The sequence below is a fragment of the Saccostrea cucullata genome, unplaced genomic scaffold (assembly GCF_032062105.1).
Source record: "Saccostrea cucullata isolate Sc308-1 unplaced genomic scaffold, CSIRO_AGI_Scuc_v1 ctg11298, whole genome shotgun sequence".
Taxonomy (NCBI): Eukaryota; Metazoa; Mollusca; class Bivalvia; order Ostreida; family Ostreidae; genus Saccostrea; species Saccostrea cuccullata.
The window spans coordinates 1-21,116 of NW_026923294.1; the positions used below are offsets into that span (position 1 = coordinate 1).

The 21,116-nt window shown below is 33.0% G+C and overlaps 1 protein-coding gene across 1 annotated transcript; it reads left to right on the forward strand.

Moving 5' to 3' along the window:
- Window positions 1-3: 3 nt before the first annotated feature.
- On the forward strand, window positions 4-19,736 carry LOC134263673 (alpha-amylase-like; the record flags this gene model as incomplete). Its single annotated transcript, XM_062746044.1, has 10 exons — window positions 4-66; window positions 590-741; window positions 852-1,960; window positions 2,050-2,328; window positions 5,458-5,683; window positions 15,597-15,667; window positions 16,584-16,727; window positions 17,479-17,732; window positions 17,888-17,999; window positions 19,621-19,736. Coding segments are annotated over 10 exons (2,466 nt in total), but the record flags the coding sequence as incomplete, so codon positions are not given.
- Between the last annotated feature and the right edge of the window lie 1,380 nt (window positions 19,737-21,116).

Below are 21,116 nucleotides of genomic sequence, written 5' to 3' on the forward strand. Positions count from 1 at the left end.
AAGTGGACAGACGTAGCAGACGAATGTGAGAGGTTCCTCGGCAAGAAGCAGTTCTGTGGAGTTCAGGTACAGTAGATTGAATGAGTGTATGTTGTTTAACGTCCAAATCGAGAATTTTTCACTCATATAGAGATATGACAGTATTCCGGTGAAGGGCTTCAAATTTAGACCTTTACTCGGCACTCAGGGCCATTGAGCAGTGAGGGTTCTTTAATGGGCCAACGCCTACCGTGACATGGGACCTACGTTTTTAAGGTCATATCCGAAAGACCCGTGACTTCAAATGCCTAGCGCTTGGCGAAGGAACACTCACTATACCTATATTAACGTCTTAGGTTTGAGGCGTCACCGCGAACGAGAATCGAACCCGGACCTCCCGTGCAAGCGAACGTTCTATTACTAGGCTACCTTGACCGGTCAGGTACTGTAGATTAAACTTTTAGAGTTCAGGTTCATTTAAATTATCCAATGGTGTATGTCTATTCTTTTTATAAATCTATGAGAATTATAATTGTCTTTAAAAACTCACTTGGTTTGCAAAGAAATAATTCATATGAATCATTCCGACATATAAAGTCTTCTTCGATAGGTTTCACCTCCAAATGAACACGTTGTGGTCACACACCCCATGCGTCCGTGGTGGGAAAGGTATCAACCGGTCAGTTATAAACTTCACAGCCGGGGAGGAACCGAGGCTGAATTCAAAGATATGGTCACTAGATGTAAAAACGTAGGAGTCAGGTTAGAAGGAAACATCTAAAGTTTGAATGAGATTTGATTTTTAAGCTTGGATCCTGTTCGTAGTCTCCATGTACATGTATATCATATATTTTTAAGACCTACCTTTTCAGGATTTACGTGGATTCCGTGATAAATCATATGGCAGGACTAGGAAGGACAGGTCAAGGTTCGGGAGGCACCTCCTTCAACTCTGACAATTACGATTTCCCGGGGGTGCCGTATAGAAGGGAGCATTTCAATTCTAGGAATAAGTGCCCTTCTCACGATGGTAATATTAATAATTACGGAGACCCTAACAATGTCAGGAACTGTTTCCTTGTGGGACTCACGGACTTGGATCAAAGTCAGGAATATGTCAGAAACAAAATAGCGGAGTTTTATAACCACTGTATTGATCTAGGGGTAGCGGGATTCAGGATAGACGCTGCAAAGCACATGTGGCCAGGAGATATCAAAGCCATTCAAGACAGAACGAAGGATCTTCCAGAGGGAGGCAGGCCGTTTTTCTATCATGAGGTGATTGATCTAAACGATGGAGCAATTAAAGTAAGTGAATACACTGGTCTTGGTTACGTGACAGAATTTAGGTATTGTCCAAAGATTGCAGAGGGAATACGTAATTTTGGAATGCTTCACACAGTTTATGATCCGGGTTGGGGAATGACTGACAGTTCTCATGCCTTTGTTTTCGTTGATAACTATGACAACCAAAGAAGAGGGGACCGGAATATCATCACTCATAAATCACCACGTGATTACAAAATGGCGGTTGCTTTCACCCTGGCATACAACTATGGTTTTACCCGTGTCATGAGCAGTTATTATTTCCAAAGCTCGGATGAGGGACCTCCCCATAACTCTGACTACTCTGCAAAAGACGTTACCATTAACGCTGACGGTTCCTGTGGTAATGGATGGGTATGTGAACACAGATGGAATCCAATAGCCAACATGGCGGTCTTCAGGAACGCAGTAGCAGGAACTGAGATAAAGAACTGGAGGAATCAAAATGATGAAATTTCTTTTGCTCGAGGACAGAAAGGTTTCTTTGCTATGGCCAAACAAGGTCACATGGACACAATCCTCCAAACTGGTTTACCTACAGGGGAATATTGCGACCTGGTCTCAGACTGCAAGAAGAAGATCACGGTAGATGGAAGTGGTACTGCCCACGTCATCATTGACAATAGCGCTGAGCCAATGGTAGCATTTATTGTTGGTTAGTCTGATATTAGTGATTGCTCTTGTATTTTGAAATGAAATATGCATACTTTACATAGAATTACTAATGTATGATATATTCTTCAGATGGACCAACAGCCCCCGGGGATAACTTTTTAACTCTTTATCCTTTGGCAACAACTTTGCCTCCTGTATCTATAACACTGCATATTGTGTTTTCTACCAGAGGATCAATAGTTTCCCCTACTACAGGATCAATAGGCTTATCTACCACATCTAGCCCAAGATCAACTTTTACACCAGGAAACGGCACGTGGTCAAGAACTGTGATTCTGTTTGAGAAAATGACGAGAAACGGGGAGGATCTTTTTATTGATGGCGGAATTAGTCATGACCATAGGCAGGGTAAGAATAATCTTTTCTGAAATCTTTTTCTTCATGATAAAAATAAAACATGCTTAAAAGCACTAAAGACGTTCATGCACCGAATGTGAACCCTTTATTATGCTAATTATTATTACTTTAATTCACACCACAAAATATGTAGCTACATTGATTTTTATAATAGAAGATTCTGGCAACAAATTCTTTGTTGAGTTTATTATTTACGTAATTTACCTTTGCAATATAGTACAAAATTGATCTGTAGGTCATTTATGGTAATAATAAACATTAGTACATCATTTCTTTTATTTTCAATCTTAATGATTAACCTAGGTCTAAATTTCTTTTACTGGCTTTATCAAAATCATATCCACTGAGTTCTATCCCAAAACAGGAAAGAGCTAGGTTCACTTTATGCATTAAACGGCCCTGTACTTACATCAATCAACACTTGGTGCTTTCATTTCCTATAAAATTTCTTTTTGAGAATCCAGATATTGGAAAACAGACTTTTAGAAATTGCAGTGTTCTTGAAGTTTGCAGAAAACATGCGTTTTTGTCTACCTTCAGCAAAGAATTAAAAAATAGAGCACAACCTCTGATCCAAAGTATGCAAATACATAATAAAAGATCTGTTTCAGAAGATCAAAAAACATGTTTTATTTTTTGGAGCAAAGCCCACGATTCAAAAAATAAAACATGTTTTTTGATCTTCTGAAACAGATCTTTTATTATGTGTTTGCATATTTTGGATCAGATCTAGAGGTTGTGCTCTATATGAAATATTGAAAAAATACTTCAAATTTAAGCTATCTTCAAAGGATTTTACAGGATATGAGGAAAATACGCATTTTATGACGTCATATTGCATTGACTAGAGAAAAAATTACGTCATGATTATTCGATACATGGTCACCAACACTCCAAGTGATAAATATTGCATTTGCATCCTAAAACTGAGCGATTTTGATTTTTTCAAAAATTTTCAGGGCCAAATACATGTAAGGCCCAAAGTGGCTTTTGCTCTTTCGGAAGAAATTCTACAATTTATTAGTTGCATTTTTGGTCAATCTTATTTGGTTTCGGTAAATCTCACTTCCATTGTGTTAAATAAACTGTACACAACCTTAACGAGGTTAGCTTCTGAAATTTGAAGTCTTGGAATTTTTTGTCAATTATATTTTTAGTTTCTACACATAGCTTTATTAAAAATCAAATAAAAAAAATGGGGATCAATATGCGCCACAGTACATTTGATATGACCTTTCTGCACTGAAATTTGTGTCAAAATCGAAAATTACATCTTCGACGTTTTACCTCCAATATTTTTATCCAAATAAAGCATGGAAGAAAAGAAACTTTAATTTTACTTAAATAGATACACTTCAAAATTGTGACTAAGAAATAGTTTCGAATTACTTCGCATAATCAATTTTTTTTTACCTTTCTGCACTCAATTAATGTGATTTTTGTGGAATTAAAAATTTAATAAGCAAGAAAATTAATTTAAAGTCGTAAACTTTTGCTGAGTTTAAACAGATAGGTCAAACTTAACTTATATATTCCAGAGCATCAAAAGTAGGGATATATGATTTAAATTTTTAGATATTACTAAATAAGTGTCAATTTTATGTTAAAGGGGCATGGACTCAGTTTCAATTGATTTTTTTTTTTACCAATTTTAGTTTTCACAATTCCTAACTAAGGCAATTCTAATGATCTGCAAAAATTTGAACATCATTTGTTGATTTACAAAGGAGATGCAGGACTGAGAATTCTTCATAATGTGAACACGGCTCTTGCCTTTTTTTGTGTACGTTTAGAAAATATCATGTTTATAACAAAACGGGATTCAGCAAATCATTATAAAATGTCTAACTGTATTTAAAATTAACATCTTTATTGAAAAAATCTGCTTTGACGAACACATACATGTATCGGCATGTTTAACCTATGTAAACAAAAACATGGCTCGGGCCTTGTTTACATAACAAAGGTTTGGAGCTCTAAATCTGTCTTGTAACTCGACAACTGAAATTCAAAAACTTGCTGATCATTAGAAATACCTTAGTTAAGTATTTGTAAACAAAAAACATGGAATGAAATTTTTGGCTTAAACTGTGTTCAGGCCCCTTTAAAATTGGCTCAAATTTTTCCTGGAATTTCAGAATACATTTTCTATATTTGTCACAATTCCTGGAAAGAATTCATAAAAAATAATTAAATAGATATTTTAGAACTAGCATAACATATTTCACGGCAAAAAATAACCTTGTGTGCAACCAGCATGGAAAAAAAAAACTAAAGTTAACAGTAATGAATATAGTTCAAAAGGTAAACATTTATAATTTTCTACTAAAATCCTTCCACCACAAGATATAGTTCCTCGCTTAGACCCACTTGAATGGTATTTAATCGCGGTGTTTTTCATTGAACATAGAGCAATTTGCATTGTACAATGCAGATTAAATGTCAGACCTTAAAAATGATGCAGAGGTAAGGAAATAAAGGTCTAGACCAAAATTTGCTCAAAAGCTCAGGATCGAACCTCCTTAATATCGAGCCCATCGTGGGAAACGCCGTTCGCAACTCTGCAAGCAAATTCTGGGCGAAGAGGAAACTCGGACTGTTCCCCATTGATCCAACAGACTTTTTCCGCAAATACATCGGTTCCCACAATCTTTTTCAAATAGGCTGTATTTTATAAGTGCGGTACCGTTCTTTCAATTTACTTTCTCATGATAATAAAACAAGTTTTTTGAAAAAAAAAATCATATTAGAATCATATAGCAAGTACAGCATGGATTAAAACTTGGATGAAAAAATGACCAAACACACAGACGGATATTAAAGCTGTCTTATGTATGATGACAGATTTTTTATTGCTATCATCTCACAGAACGGTAGACTCAAGTGAAATTGATACATGATCAGCAAACACCTATATGAATGACGGATATACATTGAATACTCTTCATGAATGAACCTAAATATCAATATTGCTATTACTTAGAATTTGATGTCACATAGTAATATATCAGGAACAATTCAGAAATACTTTATTAAGACAATATCAAAATAGGATTATTAGTTCACGTTATATATATATTTTGTTGAAACTTCCTATTTAGACTGTCGGTCATCCTACAGGGTGTACTACTACTGCCGCGACAAGTGTGTGTGCAATTCCAATCAAGTACAATGAGGAACCCTCCTTTTACAAGTCTTTTAATGCCTGGAAGCAGGGCGACAATTACCTGGACTGGTATGGGCCGGAGGTTGGACAGGGAACTTATCTGGGCAGACGGCCCACTGGATCACCAACCGTGTGGACAACGAATGACCGAAACAGCCAATACTACAGTCCCCTCAACACGTAAGTAAAAATGAAAAGGTCAACAGTGACCGATAAAAATAAATGCAAATAGCTAATGTGTGAACAGAAAATTCTGAACATATACATGTAGCAGGTGCCCAGGAGGCGTAACCATCTCCTGTAGGCCTGTCACACCCTCTGTGATCCTTATGTTTGGATAGACGGAATATTCCATAGTGAAATTAGTATAAATACAAAGATCCAGTAATTAAGTGGACTTTATAATAAGTTATATTTGCTAACAAGGTCTTTATAAAGACCATAGGATCTACGAAATACAGATTTGAACGAGGTTGTTGAAATCCCTGTCACATCAACATATTTGACAGTAGCCTGCCTTGGTATCTTATTTAATTTATAACATGCATATGGTCCTGATAATCAAATAAGTTTAGACAAATAAACATATAGGATTATTAATTTATAGGTAAGGAAAGTTTACGATGAATCTTGCAGTCTAGTTGTTAGTTAGCCATCTGTAGTCTGTAAAATATCCGAAAATGAGACGGATTTGACAGAATATCTGGTGTTTTTATTTCGAGTTCACTGAGATATATCGAATCGACATCTGAATGAAAGTAGCTCATGTTAACTGATAAAAAGTCGTAGATATATCTGTGAATGTTTTAGGCCACAGCAAGAATTTTATTTTAATGAGGACGTTTTTGAAAGAAATCTGCTTGATCGATATCACAGAACTTGTTTCGCAAATAAAATTTTAACCAATAGTATAGTAATATTATACAATGGATTAAATTTTATTTCTGAAACAAGTGCCTGTGATAGATTTATATAAAAACATGTCGAATGATAAAGAAGCACAATTTAATTGTCAAGCAATGAAAATGAACTTTATTCTTAAAACAGTGCAGAGATATGTACAAAGTGTACAAACAACATAATAAACAGAAAATATAACATGCCTGAAGAAAGGAAAGCCGAGTGTAATAAAATCATAAATGGCGTATTTTTGATAACTTCAGGCTTACTAAAATTAAAAAGATCTTTCTATTTGTTTTATTACCTTTTCCTTATAAATTACACAATTTAATAATTGGTGATATCTCCTTTCTAAACAGTCCATAATACTTTTATTGTCTAAATCATTGATGATATAAAGTAGAAATATCAGTCCACACTTGTTTTCCGATACCGCATACATTTAAAATATTTTTTTTTTTTTTTAAATTTTATTATTTTTTTTTTTATTGACTTTCACAAGTACACAAAGCAGACTATACATATATATATATAAGCAAAGCATATAAACACATATACACGGTAAATGTCTTGATAATTTCGTTCGTTTACAGCAGTACAAAGTTTACTTGTATAAGTGAAAGCATATAATTACATTTTTCCATAAAAACAAATGATTTTTTTTTCAAAGTACATCACAGATTTTTTGCCAGTGCCTTTCATATTCCATATATTTGCAACTTTGTAATAACAACACCTTTTCTATAAAAATTCTCTCTATAATCCTCTTTATTAGGATGTCGATACTTAATTTTGGAATACTTTTATATTTACTTGCAAAAATAAATTGCTTTACAGTAAGTATAATCAAGTTTTGTAATTTACAAATATTCCTGTTCTCGTATTTACCAAAAAGTATTGATATTTTATCAAAACTACAATGCATCTCAAATTTGTCCAAAACCCATTCTTCAATCCTACACCATAAATCTTTTACTTTGAAACATTCTACAAACAAGTGGTCAATTGTTTCTAAGTCACTTAAACAAAAAGTGCAGGCTGGTGAGTCAATCAACTTCAATTTAAAAAGATAATAATTAGGTCTTTCCACCTTTCTGTGGAAAGACCTATTGAAATGCTTATTAGGTCTTTCCACCTTTCTGTGGAAAGACCTCTTGAAATGCTTCTGTTTTTTATTTTATTTCTTACCTTATGTTTTGACACCGTAAGACTTATCGAAAAACTTTATAGTTCATGATACTGGATATTCAAAGTTATTCCGAAAAATGACCCCCCATGTTTTAACTTAGATCCCTTATGCAGTTATTGCCCCTTTCACCGAAAAGCTTGTTATCGCTACTCCTCCGAAACCGTAAACCGTAGAGATATAAAACCTTCACCATTGTCTTCAACTAATTAAGGAGACTTTTCAATCTATTCATTGCGAAAGTTTTCTTTGACCCCTTCAATGAGTAACTGCCCCTGAAAGTTTATAAATTTTACTAAAAATTAAAAATTTTCAAAACGAAAAGTCTTAGAGACATGAAACCAACTGCATAACATTCAATGACCTTTTCCCTTTAAATTCATTTCAAGGTCAAAGGTCAAGGTCATTCCAATTATGAGAAATAAATTTCTCTTAATAGCTCTTATGTCCTTAAACATATGCGATCTATCTTATGTCTTTAATATGTACTTTTGAAACTCTTTAGAAGATATAAATCTTGGCCCCTAAGATTGAGCCTTTTAAAAGTTGTTGCCCCTTGTGCTAAAAACCCTTGTTATCGCTACTCCTCTAAAACCGTAAACCGTAAAGGTATGAAACCTTCACCAATGGCTTTGCCTAATTATGGAGACTCTTCAATCTATTCATTGCGAAAGCATTCGGTGACCCCTTCAATGAGTTATTGCCCCTGAAACGTTTTGAATATTACAAATAATTAAAATTTTTTAAAACGAGAAGTGATAGAGACATGGGACCAACTGCATAAGATTCATTGAGCTTTGAGCTTAAAATTCATGTTAAGGTCAAAGGTCAAGGTCATTCCAAAATTGAGAAATTAAGCTCTTTTTATATCTTTTTTGTCTCTGAACATATACAAACTGTCTTAGCATCATTAATATGTACTCTTAAAACTATTTTAAAGATTCAATTCATATTCCGTAAGATTGACCCTATTAAAAGTTATTGCCCCTTTCGCAAGAAATGCTTGTTATCGCTACTCCTTCGAAACCGTAAACTGTAGAAATATGAAACTTTCACTAAAGTCTTCGACTCATTGAGAGGACTCTGGAATCTATTCATTGCGAAAGTATCCGGTGACTCCTTCAATGAGTTATTGCCCCTGAAACTTTTTGAATTGTACAAATAATTAAAAATTTTCAAAACGAGAAGTGATAGAGACATGGGACCAACTGCATAAGATTCATTGAGCCTTGAGCTTAACATTCATGTAAAGGTCAAAGGTCAAGGTCATTTCGAAATTGAGAAATTAAGCTCTTTTTATATCTTTTTTGTCTCTTAACATATACAAACTGTCTTAGCATCATTAATATGTACTCTTAAAACTATCTTAAAGATTCAATTTGTATTCCGTAAGATTGACCCTATTAAAAGTTATCGCCCTTTGTGCGGTAAACCTTGTTATCGCTACTACTTCGAAACCGTAAACCGTAGAAATATGAAACCTTCACTAAAGTCTTTGACTAATTGAGAGGGTTCTGGAATCTATTCCTTGTGAAAGTATTTGGTGACTCCTTCAATGAGTTATTGCCCTTGAAAGTCTCTGAATTTTAGAAATATTTAAAAATTTTCAAAACGAGAAGGTATAGAGACATAAGCCCAACTGCATAAGATTCTTTGACCTTTGAGCTTAAAATTCATGTAAAGGTCAAAGGTCAAGGTCATTTCAAAACTGAGAAATTTAGCTCTTTTTATATCTCTTTTTTCTTTCAACGTATGCTTAACGTCTATGCATCATTAATATGTACTTTTAAAACTGTGTCTTAAATTTCATTCTCGTCCCTTAAGATTGACCCTATAAAAAATTATTGCCCCTTGTACGAAAAACATTTTTATTGCTATTGCTCCAAAACCGTAAACCGCAAAGATATGAAACCTTCTTTAATGTCTTATATGACTTTAGGCAAAACTTTTATGTTCAAGTGCAAAAGGATCTGGTGACTCCTTGATTGAGTTACTGCCCTTAAATGCTTTTGTGCTTACTATTTAACCTTATAACTTTAAAACTATAAGTCATAGAAACATGGGGTTAATTACAATGTGACCCTTGACCTTTGACCTTGAATATGACTTGAAGGTCAAAAGTCAAGGTCACCTAAAAAAAAGATTATTATCATTTTTTTTCTTCTTTTAAGCCATTCCTGGTTTCTTTTTTTATGAAATTTAATTTTAAATAGATAAATATTAAATGAAATTGAAATTAAAAAGGTGGAAAGACCTCTTATTGTTCTGTGAACAATAAGTCTCCTAGTTTTTTATTATTTTTCCGCCGTGTGATTTTGAGTTTCAAGATTTATCGTAAAGATTTTCAATTCATAAGAATGTACTCCGTAAAAGATTTTCGCAGTTGACCCTGCGTATATAAACTATGACCCCTTTCTGAGTTATTACCCCTTTCGCAAAAAAGCTTGTTATCGCTACTCCTCCGAAACCATAAACCGTAGAGAAATGAAACCTTCACTAATGTCTTCGACTAATTTAGTAGACACTTTATTGATTCATTGCGAAAGTATTCATTGACCCCTTCAATAAGTTATTGCCCCTGGAGGTTTTAGAATTTTACAAATAATTAAAAATTTTCAAAACGAGAGGACGTAGAAACATTGGACCAACTGCATAAGATTCATTGACCTTTGACCTTAAAATTCATTTTAAGGTCAGAGGTCAAGGTCATTCCAAAACTGAGAAGTTTAGCTCTTTTTATATCTCTTTTGTCTTTTAACATATACTTAATGTCTATGCATCATTAATATGTACTTTTAAAACTGTTTCAAAGATTTTATTCTTGTTCCCTAACATGAACCCATTTAAAAGTTATTGCCCCTTGTGCGAAAAACCTTGTTATCGCTACTCCTCCGAAACTTTAGACCGTAGAGACACCAAACCTTCACTAATGTCTTAAGGGTCTTTAGACCTAACTTCACTGTATAGGTGCAAAAGAATCTGATGACCCCTTGTATGAGTTATTGCCCTTTAACTTCTTTATACTTACTATTAAACCTTGTATCTTGAAAACTATAAATGGTAGAAGCATGGGGCCAACTGCATTGTGACCCATGACCTTTGACCTTGAATATTTTGTCAAGGTCAAAGGTCAAGGTCATTGCAAAAATGAGAAATTAAGCTCTTTTTATATATCCTTTGTCTTTTAACATATGCAATCAGTCTTTGCATCATTAATATGTACACTTAAAACTATTTCAAAGATTTCATTCTTGTTCCCCAAGATAGACTCTATCAAAAGTTATTGCCCCTTATGCGAAAAACATTGTTATCACTACTACTTCAAAACTGTAGACCATAGAGGCATGAAACCTTCACTTATGTCTTAAGGGTCATTAGGCACACCTTCATAGTATAAGTACTAAAGGATCTAATGACCCCTTATATGAGTTATTGCCCTTTAACTTCTTTATACTTACTATTAAACCTTATATCTTGAAAACTATAAATGGTAGAAGCATGGGGTTAATTGCAATGTGTCCTTTGACCTTTGACCTTGAAAATTTTTTCAAGGTCAAAGGTCAAGGTCATTAAAAATTTTTTTTTTTTTTTTACATTTTCATTTTTTTTTCAAGCCATTTCCCTTAAAATTAAATTTAGAGTGTAAAATATAAAACTATAAGAAATTTGAAAAGGTGGAAAGACCTCTTATTGTTCTATGAACAATAAGTCTCCTAGTGTTTTTTATTATTCTATTTCTCACCTTATGTTTTGACACCGTAAGACTTATCAAAAAACTTTATAGTTCATGATACTGGATATTTAAAGTTATTCCAAAAAATGACCCCCCATGTTTTAACTTAGACCCCTTACGCAGTTATTGGCCCTTTCACCGTTAAGCTTGTTATCGCTACTCCTCAGAAACCGTAAACCGTAGAGATATAAAACCTTCACCATTGTCTTCAACTAATTTAGGAGACTTTTCAATCTATTCATTGTGAAAGTTTTCTTTGACCCCTTCAATGAGTAACTGCCCCTGAAAGTTTATAAAGTTTACAAAAAATTAAAAATTTTCAAAACGAAAAGTCGTAGAGACATGAAACCAACTGCATAACATTCAATGACCTTTTGCCTTCAAATTCATTTCAAGGTCAAAGGTCAAGGTCATTCCAAATATGAGAAATAAATTTCTCTTAATAGCTCTTATGTCCTTAAACATATACGATCTATCTTATGTCTTTGATATGTACTTTTGAAACTCTTTAGAAGATATAAATCTTGGCCCTTAAGATTGACGCTTTGAAAAGTTGTTGCCCCTTGTGCTAAAAACCCTTGTTATCACTACTCCTCTGAAACCGTAAACCGAAAAGGTATGAAACCTTCACCAATGGCTTTGCCAAATTATGGGGACTCTTCAATCTATCCATTGCGAAAGCATTCGGTGACCCCTTCAATGAGTTATTGCCCCTGAAACTTTTTGAATATTACAAATAATCAAAAATTTTCAAAACGACAAGTCGTAGAGACATGGGACCAACTGCATTAGATTCAGTGACCTTTGACCTTCAAATTTATGCAAAGGTCAAAGGTCAAGGTCACTCAAAAATTGAGAAATCAAGCTCTTTTTATATCTCTTTTGTCTTTTAACATATACAATCAGTCTTTGCATTTTTAATATGTTCTCTTAAATCTATTTCAAAGATTTCATTCTTCTCCCCGAAGATTGACCCTATTGAAAGTTATTGCCCCTTATGCGAAAAACCTTGTTATCGCTACTACTTCAAAACCGTAGACCGTAGAGACACCAAACCTTCTCTAATGTGTTAAGGGTCTTTAGGCCTAACTTCATTGTAAAAATGCAAAAGGATCTGATGACCCCTTATATGAGTTATTGCCCTTTAACTTCTTTGTACTTAATATAAAACCTTATAACTTGAAAACTATAAGTGGTAGAAGCATGGGGTCAATTGCATTGTGCCCTTGACCTTTGACCTTGAAAAATTTTCAAGGTCAAAGGTCAAGGTCATTTCAATTTTTTTTTAATTTTAATTTTTTCTATCGGTTAAGACAGTTTTGTTTTTTTTATTCATGGAATTTAATTTTGAGGAGTCAAATAAACAAAATTAAAAACATCAAAGAAGGTGGAAAGACCTCTTATTGTTCTGTGAACAATAAGTCTCCTAGTTTGTTGGAATAATTCTGTGTAATATTTGAAATTGGAGCCAGTGAATTTGGATTCCTGAGTAACTTTGAAAGGAAGTTCAAATATTTTATTCCAATCTGCTTCATCAAAGAAAACATTATTTTCATTCCATTTTAAAAGAGAACTGATTGGCTCTCTCATGTTATTTATAAATATTTTATACATATCTTTACACCCTTTATTACTTCTATAAAAAATGAAAGTTGAATGTGGAATATTTGGTCCAATAACCTTTAATCTTTTAATGTCCTCTATTCCTGCATACTTCAGTCTTTTTAATATAGCCCTCTTAAGACCATTATATTCAACAAAATTTGTTTTCACTTTTAAGTTTACTATGGTATCGAAGCTTAAAAAGTTACCATCATTATCAAAAAGGTCATTTAAAAAGACAAAGCCTTCATCAAAATAGCTTTTCCAGAAAAAAGATTTTCTATTAATCATTATATGTGGGTTATTCCATATATGTTCTAATAACACATGTTTGTTTTCTTGGTTTATATTTATAAGTCTTACCCAGGAATTAAGGACCTCTTTCCAAAAATTGTTTGTTAAATTCTTTGCTAAGTTTAGAATGTAATCTGAGCCCCTTATCCACATGTTTTCAATGTCTGTTTTTAGTTCAGCTTTAAACAACTTTACCCATTTTGCATCTGAGTGAATGAGTCTTCTAACCCAACTTGATTTAAGTGCAGAAATAAATTCTGTGTAATCTACCATTTTCAGCCCTCCATATTTATAGTCCTGAATTATAACATTTTTCTTTATTTTATGTATTTTACTATTCCATAAAAAATGAAACAACTCTGTCTCAAACATTTTTAGAAATTCGGGTTTAGGATTTGGTAGTGTAAGAATCAGATGATTTAGTTTTGGTATTATAAGAGTTTTAATTACTGTTAATCTACCAATTGGGGTAAGTTTCCTCATACTCCAACTACATAGGAGTTTTTTAATATCATTTAATTTTGACATGTAATTTAATTCAAGCATTTCCTCCAGATTAACTGAAAATTTTATTCCTAGCAGATCAAAGTTTGAATTATCCCAATCAAGCTTCCACCGAGAATGGTGAAAAACTTCCTTGGAATATTTCTTACTTCCAATCCAAACCATTTTTGTTTTTAAGAAGTTAATTTTTAAACCCGAAATATTTGCAAAATAATCGAGTTCGCGTAGAATACCATCCATTGAGGTAGGTGAACCATCTGAAATAAGGGATGTATCATCAGCATATTGTGAAAGTTTATATTCTTCGCCTTCGATTGTTATGCCTTTAATGTCGTTATTATTTCTAATAAGAATTCCAAGTATTTCTGCACATAACAAAAAGAGATATGGTGAAATTGGGTCGCCTTGTCTACAGCCTCTTTGAGGAAATATATAGTCTGAAATAATACCATTTTGTATTACACATGATTTAATACCACTGTAGAAAGTCTCAATCCATTTTTTAATGGAGGGTCCAAAGTTGAAAAAGTCCAATGTTTGATATATAAATTTCCATGAAATTGTATCAAATGCTTTTTCAAAGTCTATAAGCATTAGTAAACCAGGTACTTGGTTTAATTCTGTATAATGCATCAAATCATATATTAATCTAATATTCTCCCCTATGAATCTTCCTTTTATAAATCCAGTTTGGTCTCTATTGATTAATGTATCTAATTTTGTTTTCATTCGTTCAGCAATACAACCTGAAGCTATTTTATAAACTACATTTAGTAGACTAATTGGCCGCCAGTTTTTTAAAAACTGTTTTGGTTTTCCTGATTTTGGAATACAAGTTATAATTCCAAGTTTATTTGACTCTGTAAAATGTGTTAGATCATATGAATTGTTTATTGCTCTTGTAATAAAAGAACCTATATCTTTCCAAAAAAATTTGAAAAACTCGCAAGTAAATCCATCGGGGCCAGGACTCTTCTCATTTTTCATTTGTTTTAGGAAATTAAGAACTTCAGAATTTGTCACTGGACCTTCAAGACTATTTGATTCTTCTTTACTTAACTTGGGAATATCTTTATAATTTTTTAATTTTTCATGAATATTTTCAGATTCAACATTTTCCCTTTTTTTATATAAACTTTCATAAAAAGACTTTGTTTCCTCTAAAATATCTTTCTGAGTAGAAACAAATGATCCATCATCTCTTTCTATTTTTGGAATTTGCTTACTGACATAGTTTCTTGATTCTAAACTAATAAAGTATTTAAAATATTTAATTATTATCTTGCATACGACATTTTCATATGAAGGGAGACAACATAGTTATCACCTTACACGCTCGCTTGCACTATTTCATAACCATCTAAACGAAGATAACATAGTCGTCACCTTATACGCTCGCTTGCGCTATTTCATAATCATCATTATTATCTTTCAGAATTGTACGGTCAATCTGATTGGTTTAGAGCATGTCACGTGAGGCGTGAAAATTTGTGATGTCTCCCTCACGCGCAGGGTGACAACTGTTATCAACCTTCAGATAGCAATGAGACAGCGTAAGGTAACATGCAGGGTTACAAGAGTGTTGTCGCCCTTTAAATAAAATTCCAGTGGTTTAAGCGAGATAAATCCTATTTACATGTATAATTATAGGTGTATAAATGCTAAATATGCAGGATCGGGAAACAATAAATTCTAACGATGACGTCAGAGTTGCCTGTTGACATGTTTCAAATGTGTGGAATAAGAACAGGGTCGTAGAAAATAAGAGGTTTGACTGGTATTTCTACTTTGTGTTGTTTATTACAAAAAATTCCAACGGAGGTAGAACTGGATTTTTATCAAGGTCATAATCATAATTTCTATCTGATTGATAGATATGGTCCTCACTACTGGCTGTTGGATGTAATGATGGATTGTTCTAGTTCAGAGAATGGTTGGTTTGAGTATAATTCCAATCTTAATTTTATTTATCGATTCCTTGTGTTTTGATTGGACGAGAACAAATTCAAGGAAAAGTTTACACATCGATGAATTTTTCAACCAGAACTACTTTCATGACTGTTGTAAAAACAATGAAAACATACTTCTAGTCCGTTTTAGCTAAATTATGATTACAAAAAACTTATAATAAAAAATGAATGAATAAAAAAGAGAATAACAGGACTGACAGACGGGAATATTATGTTTATGTCACTGTCGGATCACGAGTGTGAATCTTTGAAATCGCTGATCATGCTGTCATTTTCTCGACGTTCCATATCAACTCAGTTGGTATCGTAATGTGATAGGGAAAAGAAACGTACCTCGGGCTCTTGCCTTTTCAGCATCAAATTCATATATTTACATCCTACAGATCCCATATTCTCCCTAAATCTTTAAACGAACCAGAGCAAATCGAGGACGTCGTCGACGTCGGTCTTCAACTTTCGTCATGACGTCAATGGCATTTGGTCAAGGACGAATTATTTTGGAGAATACGCGTATTTACGATATTTGTTGACTTAAACAACATTCAATGAGTTTTTATAAGTTTAATTATTGATTGTTTTGACAAATAAAGTTGGATTTTATCTATATTCATCTTGTATACGTTTCTTTGAGGCATAAAGTATTCCTACGCCGTACAAAATAACGGATTGTATGGCGGCCTCAAAGAGAAGTAATTTTAATAATTAAAAAAATTCGTAATATTGGAATTATAAGAATTAAACGTTCTTTTTTCAGAATTTATCGATGTGTAAACTCTGCCTTTTTACTCACAAACTTTACATAAAAGTGCTTCGCACTTTTATTCAGTTTGTGAGTAAAAAGGCAGAGTTTACACATCGATAAATTCTGAAAAAAGAACGTTTAATCCTATATTAAATATAAAATATACGGTCACTGGGAAGGAGCAGTACACAACCAACATTGTGGAGACCCTTCCTATCTCTCTGACAACCACATGGCTAAATGTGGCGCCAAAAATGTCTTTCACCAGAATGGGCAATGTGAAATAAGACTAAGTAAATTTTTTAGTCTCTTCAGTATCTCTATTGTAATATTAAAAATCTTGTAGAACTGTAACTTGGATGTCACTAAAATTATGTAAAATTCACACATATACTACAGATAATTTTATATAAAAACCATTGAATCAAACGTATTCTACAACAAGTAAATGGAATTTCAGTAAGGCTCTCTTATAATGAACTCAGTATGAAATTTCTGTTATAAGGAAGTTAAATTTTTTCCCATTTCTCATATCAAAGCACTTTCGTGTTTAAGAAATAAATGTCTAGAATTTTTTGATTTCAAAATGATATCCTTGTGAGTTATTGCTTATAATTACATACCCTTGATTCCGCCAATCCACGTGCTACAAACCCCGCTTTTTGTCTCTATTTGTCCCGCCCTGCACTTAATTTTTATTAACTGCACCTATTGATTAACCAGTACATTTATGTAAAAATAAAGCACATTAACTATTTGTATTTTCATCTCGGACAAAGAACGTTAGAAATGTAAATATATGGATATAAAGAGCTTTGGGTATAAGGAACAAAAATTTAAAGTCCAAAAGTAATTAGCAAATTAATTGTAGCTTACCCTACAAAAAGAATCCAAAACTTTTTAAGTCAGAAATTCTCTCTCAGGCATTGACAAATCGAAAAGTTAATGTTCGTTATGAAAGTGCATTAATAACCTTGGAGGTAGCATGGACAATATATATTTGAAGCCACAACCCTCATAAATTTCAAAACTATTTTCATTCAGTTGACTATCAACCACCAAATCAAACGTCCATTCAGGTACCAATATCAACAACTAGAGAACAAAGAACAACAAATCAGGGGGAGATAACAACTAGTAGTAATCAGATGACGACTTCTGCAGCAACTGCGAAACAAGCATCTTGTGATAACTGCGAAAATTTACTGACGTCACAATGCGCCAATAATTTTCAGCCCTGCAGTGGAGTGTGTATGCTTCAAAGTCAAGCAAACATAATTCAATCAAAATGTATCAGGGTAAGCTTAAAAACCGTCCGATTTATTCATAATATGATCATTCTGTATTGAATCATTAAATATATTGAAACAATATATGTAGTTTTTCAAATTGTAAAATAAATATCCTGTATATTCTTTGTGATAAAAGTAAAAACATAAATCATTTCTTACAGGAATCGGAATGTAAATACAAACAAACCCTGGGACTGTTGTTTCCTGGAAGGAGCACGATTTGTTGCAATACAGACGATTGTTTTCAAAAGGAATTGTTCCACATACTACAAGGTACGGAAATGTTTTGTTTGTGAAAATCTTCAGATAAGATTAGGAATACGTAGCTTTTAAAATATCATATACATTATATATATTATAAGAAGCGACATTCTACAAAAGTAACATCCTTCAAAAAAATTAAACAAATGTTAGAAATTTTACTTGTGTGAGGGAAAGTTTAGAGGAATCCGGTACATATCAGTGCTTACGCATTTACTTAAGTCAGCAATGAAAACCTTATCACAGATGAATGAGCGCCTTTTTAGCATCATAGTTTATTTTTTTCTATTTTAAAAGTAATAATTTTTATCCCTTTGCTATTTGAGAACTTGTAGCTCTTTGTTTATGTTGTGGCATTTGCAATACTCAACAGACAGAAGTGATAGTTTGCTTTTTATATATATATATTTTTAGGACATATTATATCAACAACGACATCTTCTTCAAAAGTTCTGGTTACCATCAAGAAGTGATTCCTTTGTCTCCCACCAAGAGTTTTATGCATATGATTAAGTACTTTATTAAAATAAAACTGAATTACGATAAAATAGAGTTGAACCAGTCTGTTTATTAAATAATTGACATTCTTGATGGTTGTACTTAATATTCAATTAAAAGAAACTCAGACTTAAATATTTACTTATCCGGTTAAACATTGTAAGCACAATTCAATATAGCTAGATACATACATGATTCGGGTGATGGAATAGGTATGGGGAGTCTCTCAATGGCAGCGTTTATGTAAACAAGCAAATTTTCTGGGATAGTAAAAAGTGATGAGCAGTTTTCCTATACAGTTAAAGAATATTTACTGAACTGTAAGGGTCGGTACACACGGTAAGGCTTACCCTTTAAGTCATGGAACTTGAGTTCTAGCCTTACCTTGTGTACACCCCTAATACACGGTTTTTCGAGCCTTACAAGTCTGACTGAGGAATAGAACACTGCTCTATTTCTTAATACAGGACTTAGCTGACATTTATTTCTTAACCAATTAAAACCATTTACCCAAAGTTCAATCTATTTTTATAAAACCATATATACACGTTGGTATAATGTAGAAAACACAAAGTATATTCGAATAAGATAATGAAAATATTCACAAATACTTCAACCTTTCTCTTCTTTGTTAAGAAGTGTGGATACACTGGTCGATAACACTATTTCAAATTCCTAGATAGTAATCTACTATTCCGTTAAATAATGCGCACTGTTTATAGTTAAAAAAAAAACAAATGGAATTTATGTAAATGTTGTTTAGAATATTGAAAGTGTTGTCTTAGCGTGTGGACATGAGAGCCGTACGTCCTGCAAAACGTAAGGCAAGCCTTACCGTGTGTACCGGCCCTTAACCTACACCGCTCACGATTTTTATTATGTTAAATATATGAATGTGTATTCCTATGTTATGATCTGTCTTATTTGATGCAATATTATTATTTTACAAAAACGCACATGCCATCGATAGCCATATAACAGAGTTAACTTCATATGCATATGTAAAATTAATCCTCTTTGTTTTTAAATCATTAATTTACCACCGAATTTGTGGCCTAATAAATGTTTTGGGTGGTTTATTCAATAATGTATAAATGCTTTAGTACTAATTTGCTTTTTCATTTCATATTTCCAGGTTATATTGCAACAAATACGAGATCTACTAAAGTTCTGGTTACCATCAAGAACTGATGTCATTGTGTCCCACCAAAAATTACACGATTTAAAACTCATTACATTTAAAACAAATCGTTGATGGTGTCTTTGGAAATTTGTTTTTAGAACAAATTAAGAAAGATCCAGAAAATTACCTTCATGGAAGCTAAATTTAAACCAAACATTCTGAGAAATGCTCATGAGACTCAAATGAGAATCTAGTAAGAATTGTATGCAAATTAGATGGAATTGGATTTTGGTCTTGCAGATTGTTAGTCTCTTTTAGGAAGGAAAATACTAAAAAAATTGCACATGTGCAAAATTATGCTCATCTCAATGCTCATGAGCAAAAGTCTTTTCAATTTGTTCACCTTAGAACAGCCTTATTTAAGATATAGTATTGGTAGTAATTTTTCTAAGTTCAGTTTTCTCACGTAAGCAAGAGGTGAGGAAATTGGACATAGTCAAAATTTAGTATTACAAGTAGAACCAAAACCAAAGAATTACAAGTCTCAAATCCTCACGTGAGGCTCATGTGAGGAAATACAACACTTTGACACTCTATGTGGTCCAAGCTTTCACAAGCCTTTGTTACAATTGCCCATGTGTTAAGTGTTAATGCCTCCTGATCATAGCATCCCAAATGATTGGGGTCCAGGCAGGAATATATTAATTTCCTGAAATTTCTTGAGCTTCTAATCTTCATCCCATTAATTTGAAAATGCTTTGCTCTACCTAAACAACCTGCTTTTCTTGCAATTTCTTGAGCTTCTAATCTTCATCCCATTAATTTGAAAATGCTTTGCTCTACCTAAACAACCTGCTGTGTCCCCCCACAATTACTTAAACTAGGGCAGTATCCAATGATGAGAGCCAGTCAGGATTTGTGCGCATATAGATCCAGCAATGGGAGAAAAATCTACTTTGCCTCCAAGACAAGTTTAATTAATCCATCTAATGCAGTCAAAAAATGTTGATTGGACATTTATAATGGATGTTCTGGTGTAAATCTACTGGAAATCTAACTATTGGAAAATAGTACTATAATGTGTCTGTACATAATTATAATAATTTAATTTAAATTTTTATTTCATTTTAAGTTCGAAAAATGAAGTTGAACATTTATGCATGCATCTATTTACATGTACATGTTGATCAAGAATATTTAAATATTATTTACTTATAATATTTGTAATCTGAATTTTGTTCTATTGTTGCTTGCTCAAGTGAGAAATTGTTGCAAATGAGACTCATGAGCCTCATGTGACTTATGAGCCTCACGTGAGCAATATTCTATGTGATAAAAATGATTCCTCACATGAGCAAAAAATGCTAATGTACAAAAGCCTGCTCATGTGAGCATTTCACCTAATTTGCATGTTAAATTTCACATCATACTCACGTGAGCAACTCATGTGAGGAACTCTGGTTAGTCCTCAAGTGAGCTGCTCATGAGTCAATTTTGAGAATGGTTTT